At 41.7% G+C, this 20,860-nt stretch overlaps 1 protein-coding gene across 4 annotated transcripts in view; it reads left to right on the forward strand.

Annotated features, from left to right (window-relative positions):
- Window positions 1–20,860, forward strand: part of PANK4 (pantothenate kinase 4 (inactive)) — a 25,879-nt gene continuing 5,019 nt past the window's right edge. For all 4 annotated transcript variants that reach the window (XR_008731206.1, XM_055703798.1, XM_055703799.1 and 1 more), the window contains exons 1-15: window positions 1–154; window positions 3,367–3,449; window positions 4,297–4,505; window positions 6,580–6,763; window positions 7,280–7,372; window positions 8,244–8,397; window positions 9,372–9,553; window positions 11,054–11,135; window positions 12,275–12,375; window positions 14,275–14,430; window positions 15,377–15,489; window positions 15,987–16,074; window positions 17,960–18,111; window positions 19,565–19,620; window positions 20,212–20,261. Coding sequence is in view for 3 of the 4 variants with exons in the window: in XM_055703798.1 (XP_055559773.1) it covers window positions 1–154; window positions 3,367–3,449; window positions 4,297–4,505; window positions 6,580–6,763; window positions 7,280–7,372; window positions 8,244–8,397; window positions 9,372–9,553; window positions 11,054–11,135; window positions 12,275–12,375; window positions 14,275–14,430; window positions 15,377–15,489; window positions 15,987–16,074; window positions 17,960–18,111; window positions 19,565–19,620; window positions 20,212–20,261 (1,857 nt within the window). In the remaining variant the exon portion in view is untranslated. The remainder of the gene's footprint in view (window positions 155–3,366; window positions 3,450–4,296; window positions 4,506–6,579; window positions 6,764–7,279; window positions 7,373–8,243; window positions 8,398–9,371; window positions 9,554–11,053; window positions 11,136–12,274; window positions 12,376–14,274; window positions 14,431–15,376; window positions 15,490–15,986; window positions 16,075–17,959; window positions 18,112–19,564; window positions 19,621–20,211; window positions 20,262–20,860) is intronic.

Here is a 20,860-nt window from a genome sequence, read left to right on the forward strand (position 1 = left end):
ATGAGGCCAGGCGAGGAGTGGGTCGCGTTCAAAATGGCGGAGCGGGGCGGGCGAGGGAGCGGCGGTCACGGCAGTTTGGACAAGAGCATCACCCTCCCGCCCGATGAGATCTTCCGCAACCTGGAGAACGCCAAGCGCTTCGCAATAGACATCGGTAACCGGGCGGGCGCGGCGGGGGGCGGCGGGGAGGGGGCGCCGGGCCAGGACCGGGCGGCGGCTCCGGCCCGCTGAGGGGAGGCGCGGGGCCGGGCCGCCGGCGCGGGGCATGCCGGGAAGCGCAGTCCTGCGGGGCGGCCGGGCCGCCTTGGGGCGCGCGGGGCGCACTGCAGCTCCCGGCAGGCAGCGCGGCGGCGGGAGTGGCGCGGGGCACGCCGGGAGCGCGAGTCCCGGTCCGCGGCCCGGGCGAGGCGGCGGCGGCGGGCGGCACTACAAGCCCCGGCATGCCGGGCGCGGGGGGAGCGCCGGCGGAACGGCCCGGGCCGCCCTTGGCTCTGGGCGGCAGCCCCGGCGGGGGCAGCGGCCTGTCCTTCTCCAAGGGGAGCGCGGCCCGCGACCCCGGGCGAGAAGACGGTGGCCCGGGACCGGCCGCCCTGGGCCCGGCTGCTCTCGGCCCGGCTGGGGATCCCCCCCGCGACCGCCCCTCCGTGCCTCTGCAGCGGGCCTTGGAGGAGAAGGCGCGGCGGAAAGCTGCTGCTCCGCCCGCCCTGGCACAGCGGGTGGCTGCGGAGCTGAGGGGGCTCTTGGCAGGGTCTGGGGGCCTGCAGCAGCGGCTGGCCACGCTGGCTTCCACAGTCACCCAGAAACACCCCCGGCCCGCGCACAAGCCTGAGAACGTGACATTGCTGGGTGTTACACAAGGGCCGGACAGAGCAATGCACATCGAAGTGACACCGGAGCAGCCCGGCAGGGAGCTGTGCTGGCGTGGGCGGCTGTGCTGGGACACGGCACAGCTAGCCTGGGAGCAGTGGTTTCACCTGTACAGGTGTTCGCTGCTGTTCTGTGGAGATCTGCAAAGCCAAAAATGCTAGTTCACGCGTTTTGCTTCCGTTTTGCAGTTACTAGCTCAGCAGAACTATTTAGTAGGAAAGCCAGAAGAGTGTTCTTCAGCCACAGTACTGTGCAGTACTGCTGTGAGCCTCCATTAGTCCTCTGGTTAACCCTACTCTGGGTGGCATAGACTTCCTGTAGTGGGAAGAATATATGCACCATATTACACAATCTTGTCATATCACAAGTCTGCTTCACTCCTCCAGAAGCTACTTGTTTCATGCATGTTAAAATAACAGCTGGAATTGGTCCTTTCTGTGGGTCAGAGTGGAATTAGAGTTGTGGGATTAGTTATAAAGCCTAGTTACATGGCTCAGCTGGTGTTCTGAATGGATTTAAGCCTTTAAAAACGGGGAGAGGAAGGGGAGAATGTATAAAGCATAACGTTGCATACCATTTATCTGGTGATAAATTATTTGATGAAGCACCTATGTCATTATCAGTGTTGAACACACAGTATGATATTCCACCACAAGCTTCGTGATTCCTCTACTTAGAGATTTGAAAGGAAGCTTTTCCTCATAGCACAGAGCTACTGAGCTGTTTACAAAAAAAAAAAAAAAAGAGCTAAGAAAACCTCACCTTTAAGGAACGAACTAGCAGAACATTGTTTGGATTTTGTTTACCAGAAATGTTAAAGCATTGGCTGGTACACTGAAGATCTGAGGTCAGGAAAGCTTTGTTGCTTTTGTTGCTCTAAGTGTCTGTCAGTGATCACTAAGTTAAACTCACTTATGTTTTGCTGCAGAAAGCTGTCTTTCTCCTATAGCTTGCAAAAAATTTCCCTGCTTATTTGAGCACTATGGAGGACATAGAGTACTGTTATGAAGGCAAAGCTATAAGCACTCGCTGATTCTTTTTCACTTGCCCATGCTGCGTTTCTTGATTACACTTGTTTATAAGTTATTAGGGTATGGGGCCACTGAATTTAGCCATTATGTTATGATCTAACACTGCCAGGTTTTTATTTGCTGTTGAGACTAATTTTAACCCAGTAGTAAGTCTAATTCCTGTCTCATATCATATGCAGTATGTTATAAGAGATGAATGGTAAACTTGCTGAAAGGGGGAACACACCAAACCTTCGGCAAGAGGCGAGTAGTGCATGCAGATTAACATCAGCTAAACATTAGGCCTGTAGCACTGATGTGAACCTGTGCCCCGCGTTCCTGATCCGAGGGCATGGATGCAAAGTTAGAACTGACTTTCTGTACAAATGAGGGTGGTTATGGTCTGCAGTCCAGGGTACTTTTTATGCTGAGTTAAAATTAAGGGGTTTTCTCCAACAGCCAAAGCAGCTTAGAGGTTTATGAAGCAAACTGATACCTTAATCAGATCCTGATACTCGGGACTGGTTGAAGAGGCATTTCTCTTTTTGAAGGGGAAAAAAATTAAAGCTTCTTTTAACAAAAATAAACAGGCTTTGACAGCCTCCTACTTACAGGCTCAAATACCTTCTCGATTAAGATACCAGAGGTATCAGAAGCACCAGCAGGTACTGTTTTGTCCTAAGGAAAAATAGTTAGTGAAGTTATTCAGTCTAACTTCATAAATTCACTTTTGCAGGTCAGATGCAAAGACAGCACAGATAGGGCAAGTGATTAAGCTCTGTTTCAAGACGGGAGTTGGAAGTTTTATTGTCTTGATGTAAGCAGACTCAAGGCCTGAAGAGAAGAGGGTGGTCTGCTCAGGCTTGCATGTTGGTAGTATCACTAACTGGTATGCTTGAGGAACATCATTCTCAGTGTTCTTTACCCCAAAGCCAAGAATAATCTTGCAGAATCATTTATTGAGTAATCTTCTAACCAGCTATGAATTTGAAGCTTGCCCTTGGAAGCAGGTTAAGAATATTTACTGAAGTGTTCCTGATAAAACACTTTTTGATTGTGCATATGGCATGCATTGCTGAACTGTGACAAACCTGCTTACAAAAATAGTGTTTTAAGCAGCAGATCTGGGGGTTTCTGTAAAGTTTCCAAACAAGATAAACGATACATGTGCTAGCCCAGTGAATTAAGGACTTCCACTTATTTTTGCTCATGTTCAATCATTCCCACATCAGCTGGGTATAAGTTCAACTTGTGGAGCTCCCTCGCCCCACCCCATAAGTAGTTCATTTGGAGTTAACCATGCCAAATCAGTTTCTAGACAAGGGTTCTTTGGCATGCTGCATTATGCACTTAGCTTAACTATATCTGGTTTTAGCCAAGGAAGTCTTAAAACCCAAGAACTCAAAGGTACAGCATACATAAACATAAGTTAACATTGTTTGCTCTAAGGTGAGGCATTAATCATAACTTGCCATCTTTTTATTAACAGGTGGTTCATTAACCAAGTTGGCTTACTACTCAACCGTGCAGCATAAAGTGGCAAGAGTGAGATCCTTTGATCATTCTGGAAAGGTAAGACTTGTATCATTGATCAGTTGCATGCAGTTGACTCAGCGAAGCACTGGGCTGGCTTCTCATAGTAGAATAGAGATTTCATCTGAAAGCCATCTAGTAACTTGCTCTATAGAAACTATAGGAAAGTTCTAAATAAAGTTTTAAGTATGACCTTCTGTCATGTCTGTCTCTCTGAAGTAAGTAGTCACAACTTAAATTTTTTTTAACACACATTCTAGTGTGTGCTGACACTTAGAGCCATCCCTAAGTGTGTGTACTGCAGCTCAGATGAGTGTGTGGCTTCTGTTAATAACCCTTCACTATATTCCAGGGGAAGTTAGACATTAGCATGGGTCTGGCAATTATTTTTGCTTTACAAGCTTAATATAGCTCTAGATCTAAATTCATGTGATGATACATCATACTTGTTCTCTTTACTGAAAGACTGATTGCAGGGCTTCAGAGTTGTGCAGCCCATGCACTGACAAATTCAGTTAGATCCCTTGCCTTCTTGACAGCACTTGTATTGCCAGCTGGCGTTCAAAATAGTTATTTTCTAGACAGGTAAATGTGGTACTTCTGTAAAAAGCCCAGGCTCCCATATAAACATAACTTTTATCATACAGAGGTATTTCATGCATGTCTAACACATGGGAGAATTGACAATGTTCCCAGTTTAAGGAGAAATCAGATCTGTTGAAACTATATTCTTCTTTTAAAGTAGCTTGGGGCGTTATGTTTAGTAGCATTAACAGTTTCAAGGCAAAGGAAGCACAGGTATTGGTGTTCAATGGTTTAGCATATAACCTTGTTTCTCGAGGAAGGATTTTGAATGATCTGTAAGAAATTCTTTTCTCTTTTAAAGGACATAGAAAATGAACCTTTGTATGAAATATCAGTTCAGGAGGAGATTACAGCTCGACTTCACTTCATTAAATTTGAGAACACTTATATTGAAACCTGCCTAGATTTCATCAAAGACCATCTTGTCAATACAGAGACAAAAGTCATCAAAGCTACAGGTGGTGGTGCCTATAAATTCAAAGATCTTATTGAGAAGAAATTGGGGTTGAAGTAAGTGGAACTGTTTAAATTCAACTATAGGAGTGAACTTCTTTGATGAGATTTTTAATAGGCTAACTTTCCACTTTGCCCATCTGCCCTCAAAAGCCACCCATGCCACAAGAGTGAAGCAGTATAACATGTGTGTGCATCTTGATCAGACCAGGCTGAATTGACTCATTAGTCAACACAAGCTGCAAAAAGATAACTGTATCACTAATTGGCACAGTGGAGGTGCAGCAATCGAGCACAGGGCTCAGGAATAAGAGTAAAAAGAAGAAAGCAAGGCATGATCGCAGCTTTTTTTATATATATATATAAAGGATCTCATTTGCACCTACTCCACTTTTAAGTTAAACTAGTCTCATGATTATAAGAATGGTTTTTGCTTTTGACCCCTCAGCTAGCAGGATTTCAGTGATGGTATCCTAGCTATCAGTAGTATGCTTTGGACATACCATTGAACTCTACTGGAGTAGAGATCTGAATACACAAAACCCACAGTGATACATAATATGAAGTAATATTTGAAATAGAGTAGTTAGTACATTTATTAGTAACAGGAATTTTAATTAGGAACATTTGATGAGGTACTGTGATGAGGTGTGTTTAAGTGTCAGTCTTTCTATTTAAGGATGAAATCCACAAGGCAACTTTATTATTACAAGCCCAAATATTGCTGCCAAACACTTTTTTTCTTGGATGTACCTAATCTCTGTAGTTGCTTAGGCACTCAAGTTAGAGTTCCAAAAGCTTCTAACACTTTTCTGAGCATGCTTAGAAATTAATAATTAATATAATGTACTAACTTACTGTATAGCTCCTACCTAACACACATAGGCCTGCAGGAGACTAAAGGGCAGTTTCATGAGTTTACAGCCTCCTAAGTTTCAAACAACCTTATCAAACACTGTACAGTAAAATGCTTCCGTAAGTAGAGATAAAAATACCATTAATTTACACCAATATAAAACATTACCTGATGTTACTGGGGAGACCCTCAGGGCACCTCTCCCACTGCAGTTCTACACAATAAATTCTTCCCTTTCTGAGGGACTGTGTTCATCTCCTTTTATACTGCTTTTTCAGATTACTTTCTTCTTCTGATAGGTAGGATGCTGTTAACCTTTTTTTCAAACCAGCCTGCATCAGTACCTTATTGGCTGTAACCAGGCATCAATTAATCAAGACAAGGAGGCGGTTCCCCCCACTTTTCTCATGTGGTGCACCTGGATTTTGTTTCTTTGGTCATGACATACTTAATTGGTCAACAGGCTCAAAAAGCAGCACCTTCTCCATCCTGACAAACAGAAAGCATAACTGAGATGTGTATTTGTGCATGTGTTTCAACAAGGCTTATGATATTTCATCTAAGAAATTCAGTGTATTCCATCTAAGACATCTACCGTAAATCAGTAACAATACAAAAGATACAGAAGTTTGCAAAAGTCAGTAAGTGTTAGCTGACTTACAGAATTTAGATAAGATGACTGATGTAATTATCGTGTTCCCAGACTCCGTACTCAGGATACGTACTGTTTTGAATCCAATGTTCTCATGAGAAGCCTTTTTGTCCTGTCTTCAGTAATCCCGGTGGTAGGCTCCTCGCTGCCACTTTCATCTGTCACAAACAAGTGTTGAAATGTTCAGGGGGACCTTTTCCTTTATTGAGAAGGAAGGAGAAAATTACTCTGTGTTAGGAAATTGTTTTGTTAGGTTAATTTCCTGTTAAGTTTCCTGACCTACTTTATTGCATGGGTGCACATATGCTTGCGTTAGCCCCAGGGTGCTAAAGAGGCAGTGTAAACAGGCAAATAGGGGAGCAGGATTATTTGTAATGACAGCATGGTTAATATAAGATTAAAGTTACTGTAACTACAGCCTAACTTCAGATTGTGTGTTCTGGCATGGCAGATGAACATCAGAATGTACGCAGATGTAGGTCTCATAAGATGTCTGGACTTTTGCCATGTGGTGTGGGTTACTATCTCCTGTTTGTAAAGTCTTAAAAACAACTGTTCTAAAAGCGTACTTGCTTATCTGTGACATTTATGTAAGGATGTTTTTTTCTCCCCTTTCCCCTCAGAGTAGATAAAGAAGATGTAATGACCTGTCTAATTAAAGGATGCAACTTTGTGCTAAGGAACATACCCCATGAAGTGTTTGCATACCAGAAAGATTCAGATACAGAATTCCGATTTCAGATGAACCACCCAAATATTTTCCCTTATTTACTGGTGAATATTGGCTCTGGGGTTTCTATAGTGAAGGTGAGTAAAATGTGTTATTGTAGGATTTGATAAAGGTGATCTGGTTTAGACTTGTAGTTGTTTCTTCTTGGGTAATACAAAGTTTAGAAAGAAAATAAGGACTTTTTTTTATTTATTTCCATTTCTTACAGAGTTATGAATGCTTTTCCATTCACTAGCATAGTTTCTTTTTAATGACATTTGGTGTTTAGAGAAGTTGTTACATTAACTGATGAGGACAAAGACTGTCAGATCAAAGTGAATTTTAATATTTGTTGTTTGTTTTGGTGTGCTGTTGAGGGGACCAAATTTTATGTCTGTATTTAGGATTATTGGCCAAGAATTAAGTACAAACATTCCACAAACTGCTTGTGGTATAAGCCTGTGGAACATGCACTTCTCACCTGCTATGTAGACAGTTAAATAGTTCTGCCTACACTAATTCCACTGTTCAGAAAACCCCCACATGCTCTCATATCTGAGTCTTTATAGTTATAATAGGACTTTCTAGACAAATCTGCTGTGTTTTATTGACAGGTAGAAACAGAAGACAAATTTGAATGGATTGGAGGGAGCTCAATTGGAGGTGGAACCTTCTGGGGTCTTGGAGCACTGCTCACAAAAACAAAGGTATTGACGTGTCCTTTAATTCCGTTACACATTACGGTTTCAGGGGTTCCTCACTTAAATGTCAAGTTGGCCATCTGCCAGAATAAGGCTGGATTTAGTTCTGCTCTGCCTAACGCAGCTCTTAAATCGTGCTGGTTTTTGCTGTCTTGAAGATCCATGTGACATAAATAGGTGTCCCTAAATGTCAGCGGTGTAGAAAAAGCTAGAGTTACATATGCACCAAGTAAGAAAATGTCAAAGGGAAGACCCATACTGGCAATGTTTGTTTGATGCTTTAAAAAGAGAAATCTTAGAACATGAAAATGTCTGCTCTTAATTGTCTCTGATTTTGTAGAAGAAGTAGTCAGGGAAGAAATTAGGGTTAACAGACAAAATTGTATTGGGGTAATGCAGATTGCACACAAGTTTCATTTCAGGAACAGTAATGCATTTCTGCAACAGTAAAGGCAGTTTTTGGGGTTTTAAACATCTTTTTCTTACGCTTCAAGAAGGTCTAAGGGTGTTTGCTCTTAGTTACTGTGTTTCTGACTTTCCCAAGATAAGAGATGCATGAGGCTTCTGTTTTATATGTGCTGATCCATCTCTAGCTTTCAGGGGAAATTGAACAAATTATTTGCAGATAACTGAAGAGGATGGCTGTGCTTTTCATCATTAAAGGAGCTCCACTTAAGATCAGTCTGTTGGATGAGATACAGACTCTGGATAAGTCCTTGTAATTAGGAATAGTGTAGTTTTTGCTGGCAGGGTGGATTCGTAAGACAAGCCACCCCACCCTGTTTTGATTAGTAAAGCTGCTGCAGAGCTCCGGGTTTATGGGGAAGGTTCTCTGGCTGTCCAGGAAAGCTAAAGTAACTCTGCTTCTCATCCTCAGAAATTTGATGAATTGCTTCAACTTGCTTCAAAGGGCCAGCACACAAATGTAGACATGCTGGTGAAAGATGTGTATGGAGGCGCCTACCAGACCCTGGGGCTAAGTGGAAATCTGATAGCTAGCAGCTTCGGGAAATCTACTACCGCAGACAAAGGTATTGGTATATAAAAGATCTACCCAAGATTTGCTTTACCCAAGATAAGCTTTACCAAGTTAATGCTTTACATTGCCTGTCAGCGTGATTGGCTGCTTGTGCAGCTTCCTGTGAACACTTCAAGGGATGGAAAAATAGTTGCCAGCTTCATCAGCATAAACATATCTTGCCTTAGCCATTTCCCTGTGTCATGGGGGAGGGGGGACTTGGAGCACTGCTTGAGTTGCTCCAGTTATTTGGAGTTGTTGGCTGCATTTCTTCTCCTCATTCGTTTCAAACCTCTCTTCTGGCCCTTGGGAATCTAAGGTCTATAATGATCTTACAAGTAGAGCTGGAAAATAACCATCAGTTCTTTTCATGATCTTGCCTACATGTGTTTTGCCTGCATAATATTTTATTGATTAAAAATGTGACATAGTACTGCCTTACAAGCAGACATTCAGATTTTCAGTTTGGGATTGCAGAAGTCTAGGCAAACGACAAAAATAGCTGTCCAGGTAGTTAATATATTCCTGTGGGAAGTGTATGTGGCTTTCGTGGTCCAGAAAAGAACCTATGGCAGTGATTTACTGTAATTTGCAATTTGATTTGCAGTATTATAATAAAATGCTTGCAGTGCCTCTCGGGTCAAGATGGACAGATGAACCATCATCCGTGTTTCCTAGAGAGAAGAAATTGAGTTCTTGCCATTTGCTGTTGACCTTTCAAGCAGGTTTCTTTCAAGCAGTATTTCAGAGGCTTAGTGTGTTTTTCGTATCTTTAGTCAAATACACACTCCTTGCTATTTGAAGGACTTTCTTTATAAGAGATTTTTGGCGAAGGGGGGTGGAACACCTTTCTTCTACACACATAAAGAAACTGGTCAAACTCCGTAATTATTTCCCTCCAGCTGTAAGCTATCTGTTAGAAGAGTACAGTCCATTTGAGTATTCTTCAGCTGTGTTTAATTTTGTTTACTGTTTCTTTCCTTTAAGAATTTTCCAAAGAAGATATGGCAAAAAGTTTACTACATATGATCAGCAATGACATTGGTCAACTCGCCTGCCTCTATGCCAAACTCCATAACTTAGATAAAATATATTTTGGAGGATTCTTTATTCGGGGTCACCCTGTTACCATGCGCACAATAACCTACAGTATCAACTTCTTCTCCAAGGTAATGAAAACAGAAATTTTCCTAATAGCAAAGTCACGTGTTTAGTTAACTTTCTAGGTTGTTGGGAGATTTTAATAAATGAATTTGCCCATGAAATAAGCTCAGAGGGCGGCTGTTTAGGTAGGTAAGGCAGGGCTATAAAGATCTGTTGTGGGAGGGGTAAAATCACTGTGAAATGCCTGGGAGTCCTGCCTGGCCTCCCTTTCTCTCCCTCTCTCTCTCTTTATTATTATTTTTTGGTTGACAGTCTGTCTTGTAGCTGCCAAGTTATGAGTTTTCACTGTTTTCTTAGATAGCTTAGATATTGTTATTCAATTCCTCTTGCTGATTTGCGTCTATTTCTTTTCACATCCTAGGCTGTGCAAGGCGGGATTGTTCTGCCAAGATAGTTAGCAGTTAGTATCAGTGGGGGTTTTTTTGGGTTTTATATGTTGTTCAAAAAAAACAAACCAAAAAACCCACCCAAAAAACAACCAAGCTGTAGTTCTTTGCAGGTTTTGAGGCTGTGGAAAATAGTGAAGATTTCTCACTAGGAAACCAAAAGTCAAATCCAAAAGCTCACTTAATGGTTGTCACAGGTATATCAGTTCCTGCATTTTTGCAATTTTATAGAATAGGTGACACAAATATTTTTCTCATTTTGGTGCTTCAAGCAAGGGGCTCCCGTGTGCTGCTGTTTCCCCCCCTTTTATTTCACCGTTGCATTCCCTTTCTGTAAAACTTTGTTTGGTTTCAAGAAAACTATTGCAAAACTGCAGCTTTAGGTTCATGTAAGAATAGCTTTATCAGTGATTCAAATCCAAATTCGCTGTGAATTGCAGCTCATCTTTTACTGTAGCTTGTCAGTGTGAACTGTTCTTACAGTCGCGGCTGCAGACGTAGCTGATTTGCCTTTAGAGAAGGCAGCGTCTCACTGGGATGGAGGGTGTCCTTACCCTCTCTAGCATTCGTCTACTGCACTGACAAACTAATTTGATGGCGGAAATGCTTGCCTATGGATAGTATACAGTGTCTGTATGCTGTTGAGTGTTGAATAGCAGTGTAATGAAATAAAGATAATGAGCAATGTCTGGAATGTGTTGGATGCAGTGGCAAACACTTACGTTAGTGACCTAGAAATCAGATGACCTTACATTTCCAGCCCGTTCAAGCAAGAGGAGTTGAATATTCATGGAGTGATGCAATTGTCTTTTCTAGTGAAGGCACTGGCTTCCCTCTGCTTCTGTGGTTGTGCAGGCTTAGAATACACACCACTGTGCATGCCTTTCCCCCCCTCCCCCCCCAGCTGTTTAATAATTGTGGAATGATGTATGTAAGCAGTTCCTCCTGAAGCTGTGTTTCAGAAGCAGGATGAAAGTTACTGAATGTGTTAGAAAGTAGCACAAATGAATATTACCATCTTCTAGTTGTTTCTATTAAATATAAGTGTAAAACTAGTGACAAAGAAGTACATGTTAGCCATCAGGGACCATCCAATTGCAATGTTTCATATTGTGGCAGGGAGAGGTTCAGGCATTGTTCCTGAGACATGAAGGCTACCTGGGAGCCATTGGGGCATTTTTAAAAGGAGCTGAACAAGACAGTAAGTACAGCACTGCTATGTTCTGTATATGCTGTGTTCTGAAATGTCAGTGTAATGTCCAAGTGTCTCTTAAGAGGCTGCATGTAAAGCTGTTGCCTAAATAAATACATTTGGCACTAATAAACACAGATGCTGGGCTTTGGTTTTATATATTCTGGCAAGGACATCTTGATTTCTCATGGTTTTCCTGCTCACCTTTGAGAAGCCGGCAGGATTTGGCTCTTCTCTGCGTTTCTGCAAAGAGCAGTCGTAACTCTAAATCAAATTGGGGAAGTGTGGTCTCTGAGAGCTTTCCCCTTCTTTAAGAGGCCAGCTTTTGAATTCAGTTAATGTACTGAAGAAGACCAGCATCTCAGAAATGTGCTCATTTGAGAGTGAAAAGCCTCACAGACATATAAGAAGGATGAGACACTTCCGTCCAGCATTCTTTGGGTACAGGGTGCTTTGGTTGAATTCTGCCACTTTTCTTTCTTGTTGATGTGCTGGTAAGCTAGTCAGTATATTAGTTACAGTGGAGCAGATAGCGAGGTTGTTAACAGTACTTAAAAAATATTAAATGTACCGCAGAATAATGGATGTGGGATTCTTTTCATACCCGTTTTATAGATATGGCCAAGGAACCAGCTACTGAGGAATTAAAAGATGTTGCTTCTGCAGCATGTACTCTACATCTGAACTTGATTAAACTTTTCCTCAAAAACAAAAAGAAATTGAGAAGTAACTTTAGTGTTTATATGAAACTTACATTACACTTTGAAAATTTTGTAATTAGATTTTGTTAATAATGGATCTAGTTTAGAAATAAGTTATCTCTGTGTTCTATGATAGTGCTTTGAAGGCATGCTGGTTACAGCCCCTGATGACGAGGAAAGGGGATTAAAAAAAAAGGAATGATTTTAGAACTTTAATTCTTATGTCTCATTCAGGTTGAAGCTCTTTAGAGCGAGGTAATTCACTGAGTGGTTGAAACATTTCTTTTAGGGGTTAGAGGGAAAAATTGTGTTTACTGATAAAAACAAGGGAAGATGGCTTTTGTAGGGAAGCAGCTTCTCTGAGGGGGTGCTACTCTAGGCTCACTCACGGGAGTATTTTCAGTTTTATTTTCAGATTATGTGTGTCTCTGTCTTTCTCTTTTCTAGATCCAAATCAGTATAGCTGGGGAGAAAATTATGCTGGGAGTTCTGGTCTTATGAGCACATCACCTGATGTTTACCCCATGCAGAGAACAAGGAGTGGTACAGTATGTGGTTGTCTTTTCTAGAACTAAGTGCCTTCTCATAGTAATGGTGATTTGAAAATAGACGGTTATTCTGAAGCCCCTGGGACTCCCGCTTACCAAAAGAAGTGACTAATATGGTGTCTTGTCTGACGGTTTGATGTGATGTCTCCTAAAATCAGATTGCGGCTGCTACTTTGTCTTGTTCTCCTTCACCAAAGCAGGGGAGGGGAGCATTCATCTTTTACCCTTTCTCTGAAGTAGCTGGATTTTGCTACAGCTGAAATACTGTGCTTCAGAATGTTGAATCTGAAGTTCCACTGTCTTTAAGCAGCATTTACTTACTTCCTATGAGCAGAGAAATGTATAATTGGACAGAAGAGCATGAGCCCAGTCATCTCTTAAATACCCTGACAATACAGTAATTCCGATTTCACAGTGAAACTGGCATACAGTAAGCAATCAGGAAATACATTCAGGTTTTTAAAGTATCTAATGCTGCATCTACTGAAATGCTTTTGAAAAGAAGCTAGAATAGTGGAGCTCGTTGTGTTTTGCTGTCTCTTACCAGTCTGCAGGTCAGGGTTTTTTCATGTCAGGTTTTTTAAAATTTCTTCCATCGTTGATTTATCTCCTCCTGGTTTTCAGGACTTAGCTCCCGGTACTTGCTGTAGGGGCAGGGAGCAGAGGAGCTGGCTTTGGTTAGTGGCTTGGTCTTTTTAGGCCTGAAGATGAGGGGGAGAACTTTTACTGAATAGTAAGACCTTAATAGAAGTCCACTTTGATGGATTTTGTGGCTTGTGCCTAGATGTAAAAAATATATCTAATTTTAAGCCCTGCCATAACTGAATTTATTCTAGTGAAATTGTGGATTACAAGTATGACCAAAAAAAATAACATCGTGATTCTTCTTAATCATAAAATACATGACAGAATATTTAAAAGTATTTATGCAGATATAAATATCTCCTCTTTTTTTTCAACCCTTTAATCTGTGAAAAAATCTTTTTTTCTTTGTTTGTTTTGTTTTTTCATGCTGGCAGTGGTACAGGAGGGTCAAACCAGCTGTAATGCACTGTCCACAGCTGCTCCATTTTGAATTGTTCTATTGCTTGGCACTCACTTTGTTCACGTAAACTGAAATCTCTTTGCAACAATCACAGCTCAGAAATGTCCACTTCTCAGCAGTGAAATGAAAAGACAATTGTTCTATAGCAACCACTCCAGTTTACATACACAAAGTCTTACTACATTGTGGGCTTTAATCTTTACGTATCCTGAACATTTCTAGCCCATGCAGCGTTTGCATATGCAATGCTGTTTTGATAGTTGTATAAAATAAATGTGCACAGTTTTTTTTAGATGCAAGAAGCGAGGCACACTTTTTGTACAAAGCTGTGTAACTTTTTGGTTTGTATTTCGAAACTTCTGTAACATAAATACAACTTTGTGTGACATATTTCACATGAATTTAATCTCTATCCTTAGAAATTTGATCCCAAGCATTGTTTTCACAAGGCATAAGGAAAAGATTTGGAGATTTGATCAGAATTGTAAAATGAAGTTGTGACACAGCATAGCAGCATTCCTTTGCAAATAAGCCTACGCTGAGCTCTCTGTGCTTCTGTCTTTGGGCCTGATAACCCCACAGATTTGACAGTACTGGGGAGTAAGGGAAGGAGAATAAAATAGAGGGCCTATAGTAAGTTTTCAACATGAAACTTGATGATCTCTATCGATAGGGTGGGCATGGATAAATAGTTCATGCAGCGAAGTGGATCATTTATGATGATGTATGCTCTAATGTGGTTGTAAAGCTGTCGGTCTTAACCGTGGATGGACTTCTTTAGCCCTTGTGCTAGTTTAATTTGTAATGAATACATTTCTGGGTAAATCCTAATAAATTTTTCGTTTTTCACCTAGTTTGACATGCTTGAAATGGATAGGTTGGAGAGACCGCTTGTTAACCTACCACTGCTGAAAGACCCATCAACGTATATTCCAGACACCGTTGACCTCACAGACGATGCCATGGCCAGAAAATACTGGCTCACCTGCTTTGAGGAGGCACTGGATGGGGTAAATGTCACAAACAGTCATGTCTATGAATGACACAAATATTTAGCAAATAAATCTGTGGACCAACACATTTACCCTGCAAAATATACCTGCTGTGTGTAAGTACAGTTCCTCTTTCCCCTGATAACAGAGGCTCCTGACTTTGTCCCAGTCTCCTAAAGGAAGTGCTTGGTACCTTCACGGGCAGAAATATTGTTCTTCTGTGGTGCTTTTTCTTTTATTTTTTTAAGGCGTTTTCTTCCTTTAAAAGGCACCACCTCTTTATACAGAGCTGGCAAGCAGGATGGTTATACAGTCAAAGGTCAAAAAGGCAAAGGCTAAAGATAATTACTCGCATTGTGATTACTCATGGGAGCAGCCCTGCTGACTTACCGCCACTTCTGCATTCAAGGGCATGATTTAATCAAACAGGAGTTAATTTTTCTGCACTGCGAAACTGATTCAGTTAGTGCATGCTAGTACTTAAGAGCTATGTATACTTAGTAAGTAAATCCAAATCCAAGACTTCACGAGTGTGTGTCAGGAGGGAAAGGGCTGGGAAGAGCACAGGGGTAACACATTGACTTGACCTTACTGCAGTAAAGAAAAAAAGAACACAAGGGGTTGATGTGAACTGTTAAATTTCTGCCTGTTTCTCCTGTTGTGTGTGCACTTTTTTTATCTTTTTTCCCCTCCTGTAAGAAGTTAGAACTTGGGTTTCATTTCTGAAGGTACAGTCTTGGAAACAAACTTTACCTCCTTTCTTCTGCAAAGATTTATTTAAAATAATTCTTCAGTGGTTGGAGTAAGAGAAAGCTGGGAAGTGCTGTGTGGGAGGGACTGGATAGTACACAGGCAGTGAACCGTGTAGCAGGTGGAGGGGTTATTTTTCAGACTGAACTTCAGATCAGTTACATGGAGGAAGAGCTCATTTGGGAACTTCAGTCTTGCCTCATTCCTCTACCAGGTGGCAAAGCGTGCTGCAGCCAGCCAACCGGACTCTATTGATGCACTGGAGAGAGCTGAAAAGTTCCGACAGAAATACTGGAATAAGCTCCAGACACTCAGGCAGCAGCCTTTGTAAGTGTTTTTATCTTCCCTTTTCCGTCACGTGTTAGTTCTGTTGAGCAGAGCAAATTAAAAGCTAACTAAAAGCTAATTAGGTTATGAAGCAGGGCAAACTGAAAGCTAAGTAGGCTGAAGGCTATAGCAAGTTGATGTGCCAGATGTCAGGTCCTCTCACAGAACATTTGGCTCTCATGTATTGGAATTTAATGGGAAAATGATACATAGGCAGAATTTTTTTTTTATAAAAAAATGTTACATGATTATTAAAAATGACAGCATGTTAATTCAAGTATCTGGCTTTGCTCTGAACATTTTCCCTCTCCGTATTTAAATAAACCTTGTAGTAATTTAACCATTGAAAGACAGTGTTTAGCACATGTAGCATGTAAAGACAAGTGCTTGTGTGATGTGCTGTGACTTATGGGGGAAACAGAGGAGGAGAATGACTTTTTTCTGCTTGAAGTAGTTGATCTCTTTTCCCCCTCCCCGCCTCTTTTCCCTTTTTAAAGTGCATATGGTACCTTAACAGTTAGAAGTCTTTTGGATACAAGGGAACACTGTTTAAACGAGTTCAATTTTCCGGATCCCTATTCAAAGGTAAGTCGTTCTTGCTTTACAGGGTGGACAACATGTAAGTTCAAGACGCTTTTTCTATACTCTGAAACTTCATATAAGTAATGACTTACAGGGGAGCGATTAGTAACTGGCTGCCTTGCGGCAGTTTTAAGCAGGTGGTGGTTGTCACTGGGGAGAAACGCAGTGGGGCGTGGGGTATAAAGCCTTGGACCTCCGGCGTGCTCACGATGAGGCCACTGCTAACCAAAAATATGACCAGCTTCAGTTGTCTGATACTTCTGAGAACCAAACTGGTGGTGTCAGTCCTGTTCCTGATGAGCGCCTGGTGTCTGTCATCAGACGCTACGGTAACGTCCTACTTCCACGGGGAGGTGTCTCCCTCTGTTTGGAGCCGAGGAAGCTGCATGGAGAAGCCTGCACTTCTGATGGTGGAGTACCTCACGAGTCACCTGAGAATTTCAATTTTGAGGATAGTCAGTTTATTTGCCTTTATACTGAGGCTACTCCTGCAGTCTGGCAGGCTTCAGGGACTTTTCTATTTTTTCTCCTTATTCTCATAATTCTCTTCATGGTGTGGAAACCATTTTCAAAATTTAAGCTATCTGTAGCCGTATAAGGACTTTCCAATAAATGTGTAAATTGCCAAGTGGTAAAAGACACTTGACATCGTTGTGGTTTAGAGCAGTTAACGATCTCAGCAGCTCCATGCAAATGTCCCCTGTGCTACGAACTCACTGTGTTCCTTTCGCTGCCTTCAAATGCTCTTGCTTGTCTTTCCTCCCTCCACCACCTCCAAGGAAAGGAAAGGAAGGGGGGTGTTCATGAACCGATAGCCACCCTCCCCCACTGCCTCAGGGCCAAGAAAGGCCCAAGAACCCCCAGCTTCACACATTTCCTTACTTGCTGAGGCAACCTGCCCTTAACCACTGTGCTGCTTCCCCACATACTGCTGTACAAGGGTTCTGGATCACTCTTGTCATTTTTGAGATACTCAGTAGAGCTGGGCTGGAGGGTGGCCGAAGGCATAACCTCGAGCTCTTGCAAATCTTCGTTGCCATTGTGCAGCTGTTTACCCTTTGTATTTTACTCTGCAACATAATGTGGTTGGGGAGAGGACGTGAAGTCAGTATTTCTCAAAAGTCACTTTCTGTAGCTCTGATCCTCACCGCTTGTCTGTGCGGACGTAGAAATGACACAGTGCCAGTGTCTGGTTAGAGAGTTTTTTCTGACTATTGATGTATTTCTACAAAATACATAGAAGGTCCTCCCTGGCTGTATTGTCAGGTGTTAACTTCCACTCTAAGAAGGAAGTAAAAAAAAGTGAGGCGGCTTTTACTTATGTTTGATTTTTGGTAATTCAGACAAGATATTGCCAAGAAAAGATCTCGATGTGAGGATGGCACCCAGTATCACTTTCAAGTTTTTTAAGGTGACAGGCTATGTAACACTGATCTCACTGGAGACAGAAGCAGAGAAAAAAATTCAAGAGCTTCTAAGCATCTGGGATGATGAAACTCCTGATGCAAAACTAAAAAGTTTTTGTAAAACTGCTAGTGGTAACCCTTCTCATGGTAGTTACCTGGGTTTGACGGATCATGTTACTACTGAAAGGTTTTTTGGTGTGTCCGCTCTCTGTCCCTCCACCTGCTCAAGATCTATTGCACCTCTAACTTAGAAAAGTAATTCTGGGGCTACAGATCGTATCCTACACTAATGAAGCTTTTCTTAGAATCCCAGGAAACTTTTTTCTTGTTGATACTAAGCATGCCGATAACAGTAACTTGTCGGTCCATTAGAGGCCATGAACGTAGAGGAGAATGCTTGAACGTGGTCTTGGGACCGAGACAACCAATGATGGGTAAGAAATTTTTGTCTATAAATCCAATGTTTCATGTCTTTCTTACAGGTAAAGCAGAAAGAAAATGGCATAGCCTTAAAATGTTTTCAAAGCGTAATCGAATCTTTGGATTCATTAGGCTGGGAGGAGAGGCAGTTTGCTCTGGTGAAAGGACTTCTTGCGGGGAATGTCTTTGACTGGGGAGCAAAAGCAGTCTCAGAGTAGGTGTTAAATATTTTAAAAGCACCCTTTTAAGATACAGAATATCCAATTGTTCTTTTTTTTTTAAAAAAAAAAAGTGCAGCAATCTAACTTTAATTGCAGTTTGTATTTCACCTTAAGCAAATGTTCGTTGTTTATTACATTGCCAGGCTTTAAATCTGGCAGACGTGTCACTGTGAGTGCTTGTGTTTGAATTAAGTGATAAAGCGTTTAATGTTCCAGTCTGGCTGCTTTGCTTGTAGCACTGTTATTAGCACTGCTTTTGGATATGTGTTGTACTACATCCCTAGCACAGAAAATACACTATTTTTCTCCAACTTCCAGTTGTCCCGACAGCACAGTATATATTCAGCAGGCTGCAAGTTTAGGTTGGGTAGTCTCTTTTGACAGCCAAATACTAATTATTTTTGACCAACATGCGCTTCTGTTACCATTTGGAGAGCTTTTTTCCTTCTATCATGTCAGCAGCCATCAATTCATTTGAGGCTATTAATGCCAACAGTCTTGAAATATTTTTGATTTTTCCAATTCTAGAACTTTTTGTGGGGCTGATAATACAGATCTGAGAGCGTGGGAGGGGGATACTCTTTTACAGCTGACATTCAGCACTTCCTTCCCCTTCCTGCATCTTTGAGGAGTTCTCCCTCTGATTAAATCAAGTCCATTAAAAACAAGGTGATTCAAGGCTACGTGGGCATTCCTAGTCTTCTGGTACTTCTGGTGTTTCCCACAACCAGAAACTTGAGCTGACAGCAGTCAGAGCAGTTGGGCTACTTGCCACTCGTGTTAGCGTAGCTCTCATTCCCTTTAAGGAAGGAACTAAAATGTACAGACTGAGTTAAATATCACCTCGTACTAGATTCAAGGAACTCAGGAGACTGGACTGGCAAGCACTGCCCACATGGTGTCATATTTTAACTGACAGCTTAGAGTCTAGCCATCTCATTACATAAATCCTCACACGTACATGTTTGGGGCTACTTCACCATACATATAGCCAATAGCAGTAGCTTTTAAAACTTGTATCTGGTTATTTTAATTCCCTCTTTTCCCATGCAGGTACAATTTTAAAAAACTTTTGTAGACCAGTCTTCAAATTAGACTTTGTAAAGCACCGTTTTACCATGCAGATATTTTAAATCATGACTACATTTTGTGGTAGCCTACAAACTAAAAGATATCTTTTTTTTTTTTGCCTGTAGTCTAGTGCCTGCAAGCATTTGTATATTGCTGAAGCTTTTTTCTTTGAGCATAAGAACTCTTAACATACATCTGAACCTTTTGCTCTTAACATAAGCACAAAGTATCTGTTTCTCGATCATTGGACCTATCCACCCTGCCCACTACAACCCGTGCAGTAAAACTGCTGACCACCTGCTAAAGAAATGCTTGAATTGCATTTATGTGAGGTGAAGTTGCTTAACTGTACTCTTTATTTCTCTTCTGATACAGTGTTCTGGAATCTGAGCCACAATTTGGATTTGAAGAAGCCAAGTCAAAACTACAAGGTATAGGGAGCTCGGTGGTGGTGGTTGGAACTGGATATTGTGTTAATACGAGAGCAGAGGAGAGTGTGAACGTGTTTATGGTGGCCGTTCTGCTGCCCAGATGACAAGAAATCATAAGCGCTTGCTAGGGTTATCTGAAATCCAGGCTACAGAGTTTCGGTGGAATGTTCCTGTTTGTGTTCCAAGGAACTGAAATCTGAAAGCCTCTCTCCTTGAACAGAAGTCTCAGCTGCACAGATATTCAGAATGTCTTGCCCATGCTATTTTTTGTAACTGTTCAACCCTGTCAAGGAGACACATAGTGTCCTGGGAGGCACTACACCATCCCTGCTTGGATGGGTCCTTACGATAGCTGACTTGCATGACTTCATTGCTCTATTATGAAAATTCCATTTCAAAACTGCTGTAATTGAGCTGTTCCCATCATTAAGAGCTTAGGAGCTCTTTGAATCTATACATTTAACATTCAGAGCCTGAGCTCAAATGCTTTACTGCTTCAGCATCTGTAAAGAGACACCTCCTGCTTTTCATAGCATACAGAATTACCGTTTGCCAAAAAGAAATGCTAACGTGATTTTGTCTGTGACACAGAGCGTCCCTGGTTAGAAGATTCCTACAGTCAGTGGCTAGAGCGACTGAAGGTATGACTGTGATTGTTACTAACCATTGAGTAATCAAATGTGTTAATCATAAACCCCCTTATTAATCTTGGGTTTTAAACAGATTTAATGGAACTCTGTACAAACAACTCAAATTTGGTAACACAGTGCCAGTAATTCAGCAGCCTTACTGTAAAGGAAGGAATAGAAGGAATTAGCCAGACACGTCATTACTCACCAAGCTTCTTAGCTGAATTCCTTTGGAAGCCGCAGCGTTTGGCACCCGGCTGCTTTCAGAGCTGCCCCAGTAGCCATATCGTGTCCCTGCGTTCTAAGGGCACTTACTTCTATATAACCAGACCCATAATTTTGAAAACATGGGTCCAATTGTAACGTTTGGGTTGTTCCTCCATCTGAGTAGCCGGCCTAAACATTACATTCATTCAGGAGCTTGCTGAAAGTAAGCAAGCTGAAAGTGATTAACTTATCAGCAAAGCTTTCTTTGCCCTGTGTGATCTCTATTACTGTTTAATTAAGGTTAATTGAAAAAGTTTTGGTTGTTGCTTTGTGTAAATCTCTATGTGGGAAATGAGAGCCAAAAGGTTTGATACGACTACTGCAAATCATTACTTACTACAACT

Source organism: Falco cherrug, chromosome 3, assembly GCF_023634085.1.
Source record: "Falco cherrug isolate bFalChe1 chromosome 3, bFalChe1.pri, whole genome shotgun sequence".
Classification (NCBI taxonomy): Eukaryota; Metazoa; Chordata; class Aves; order Falconiformes; family Falconidae; genus Falco; species Falco cherrug.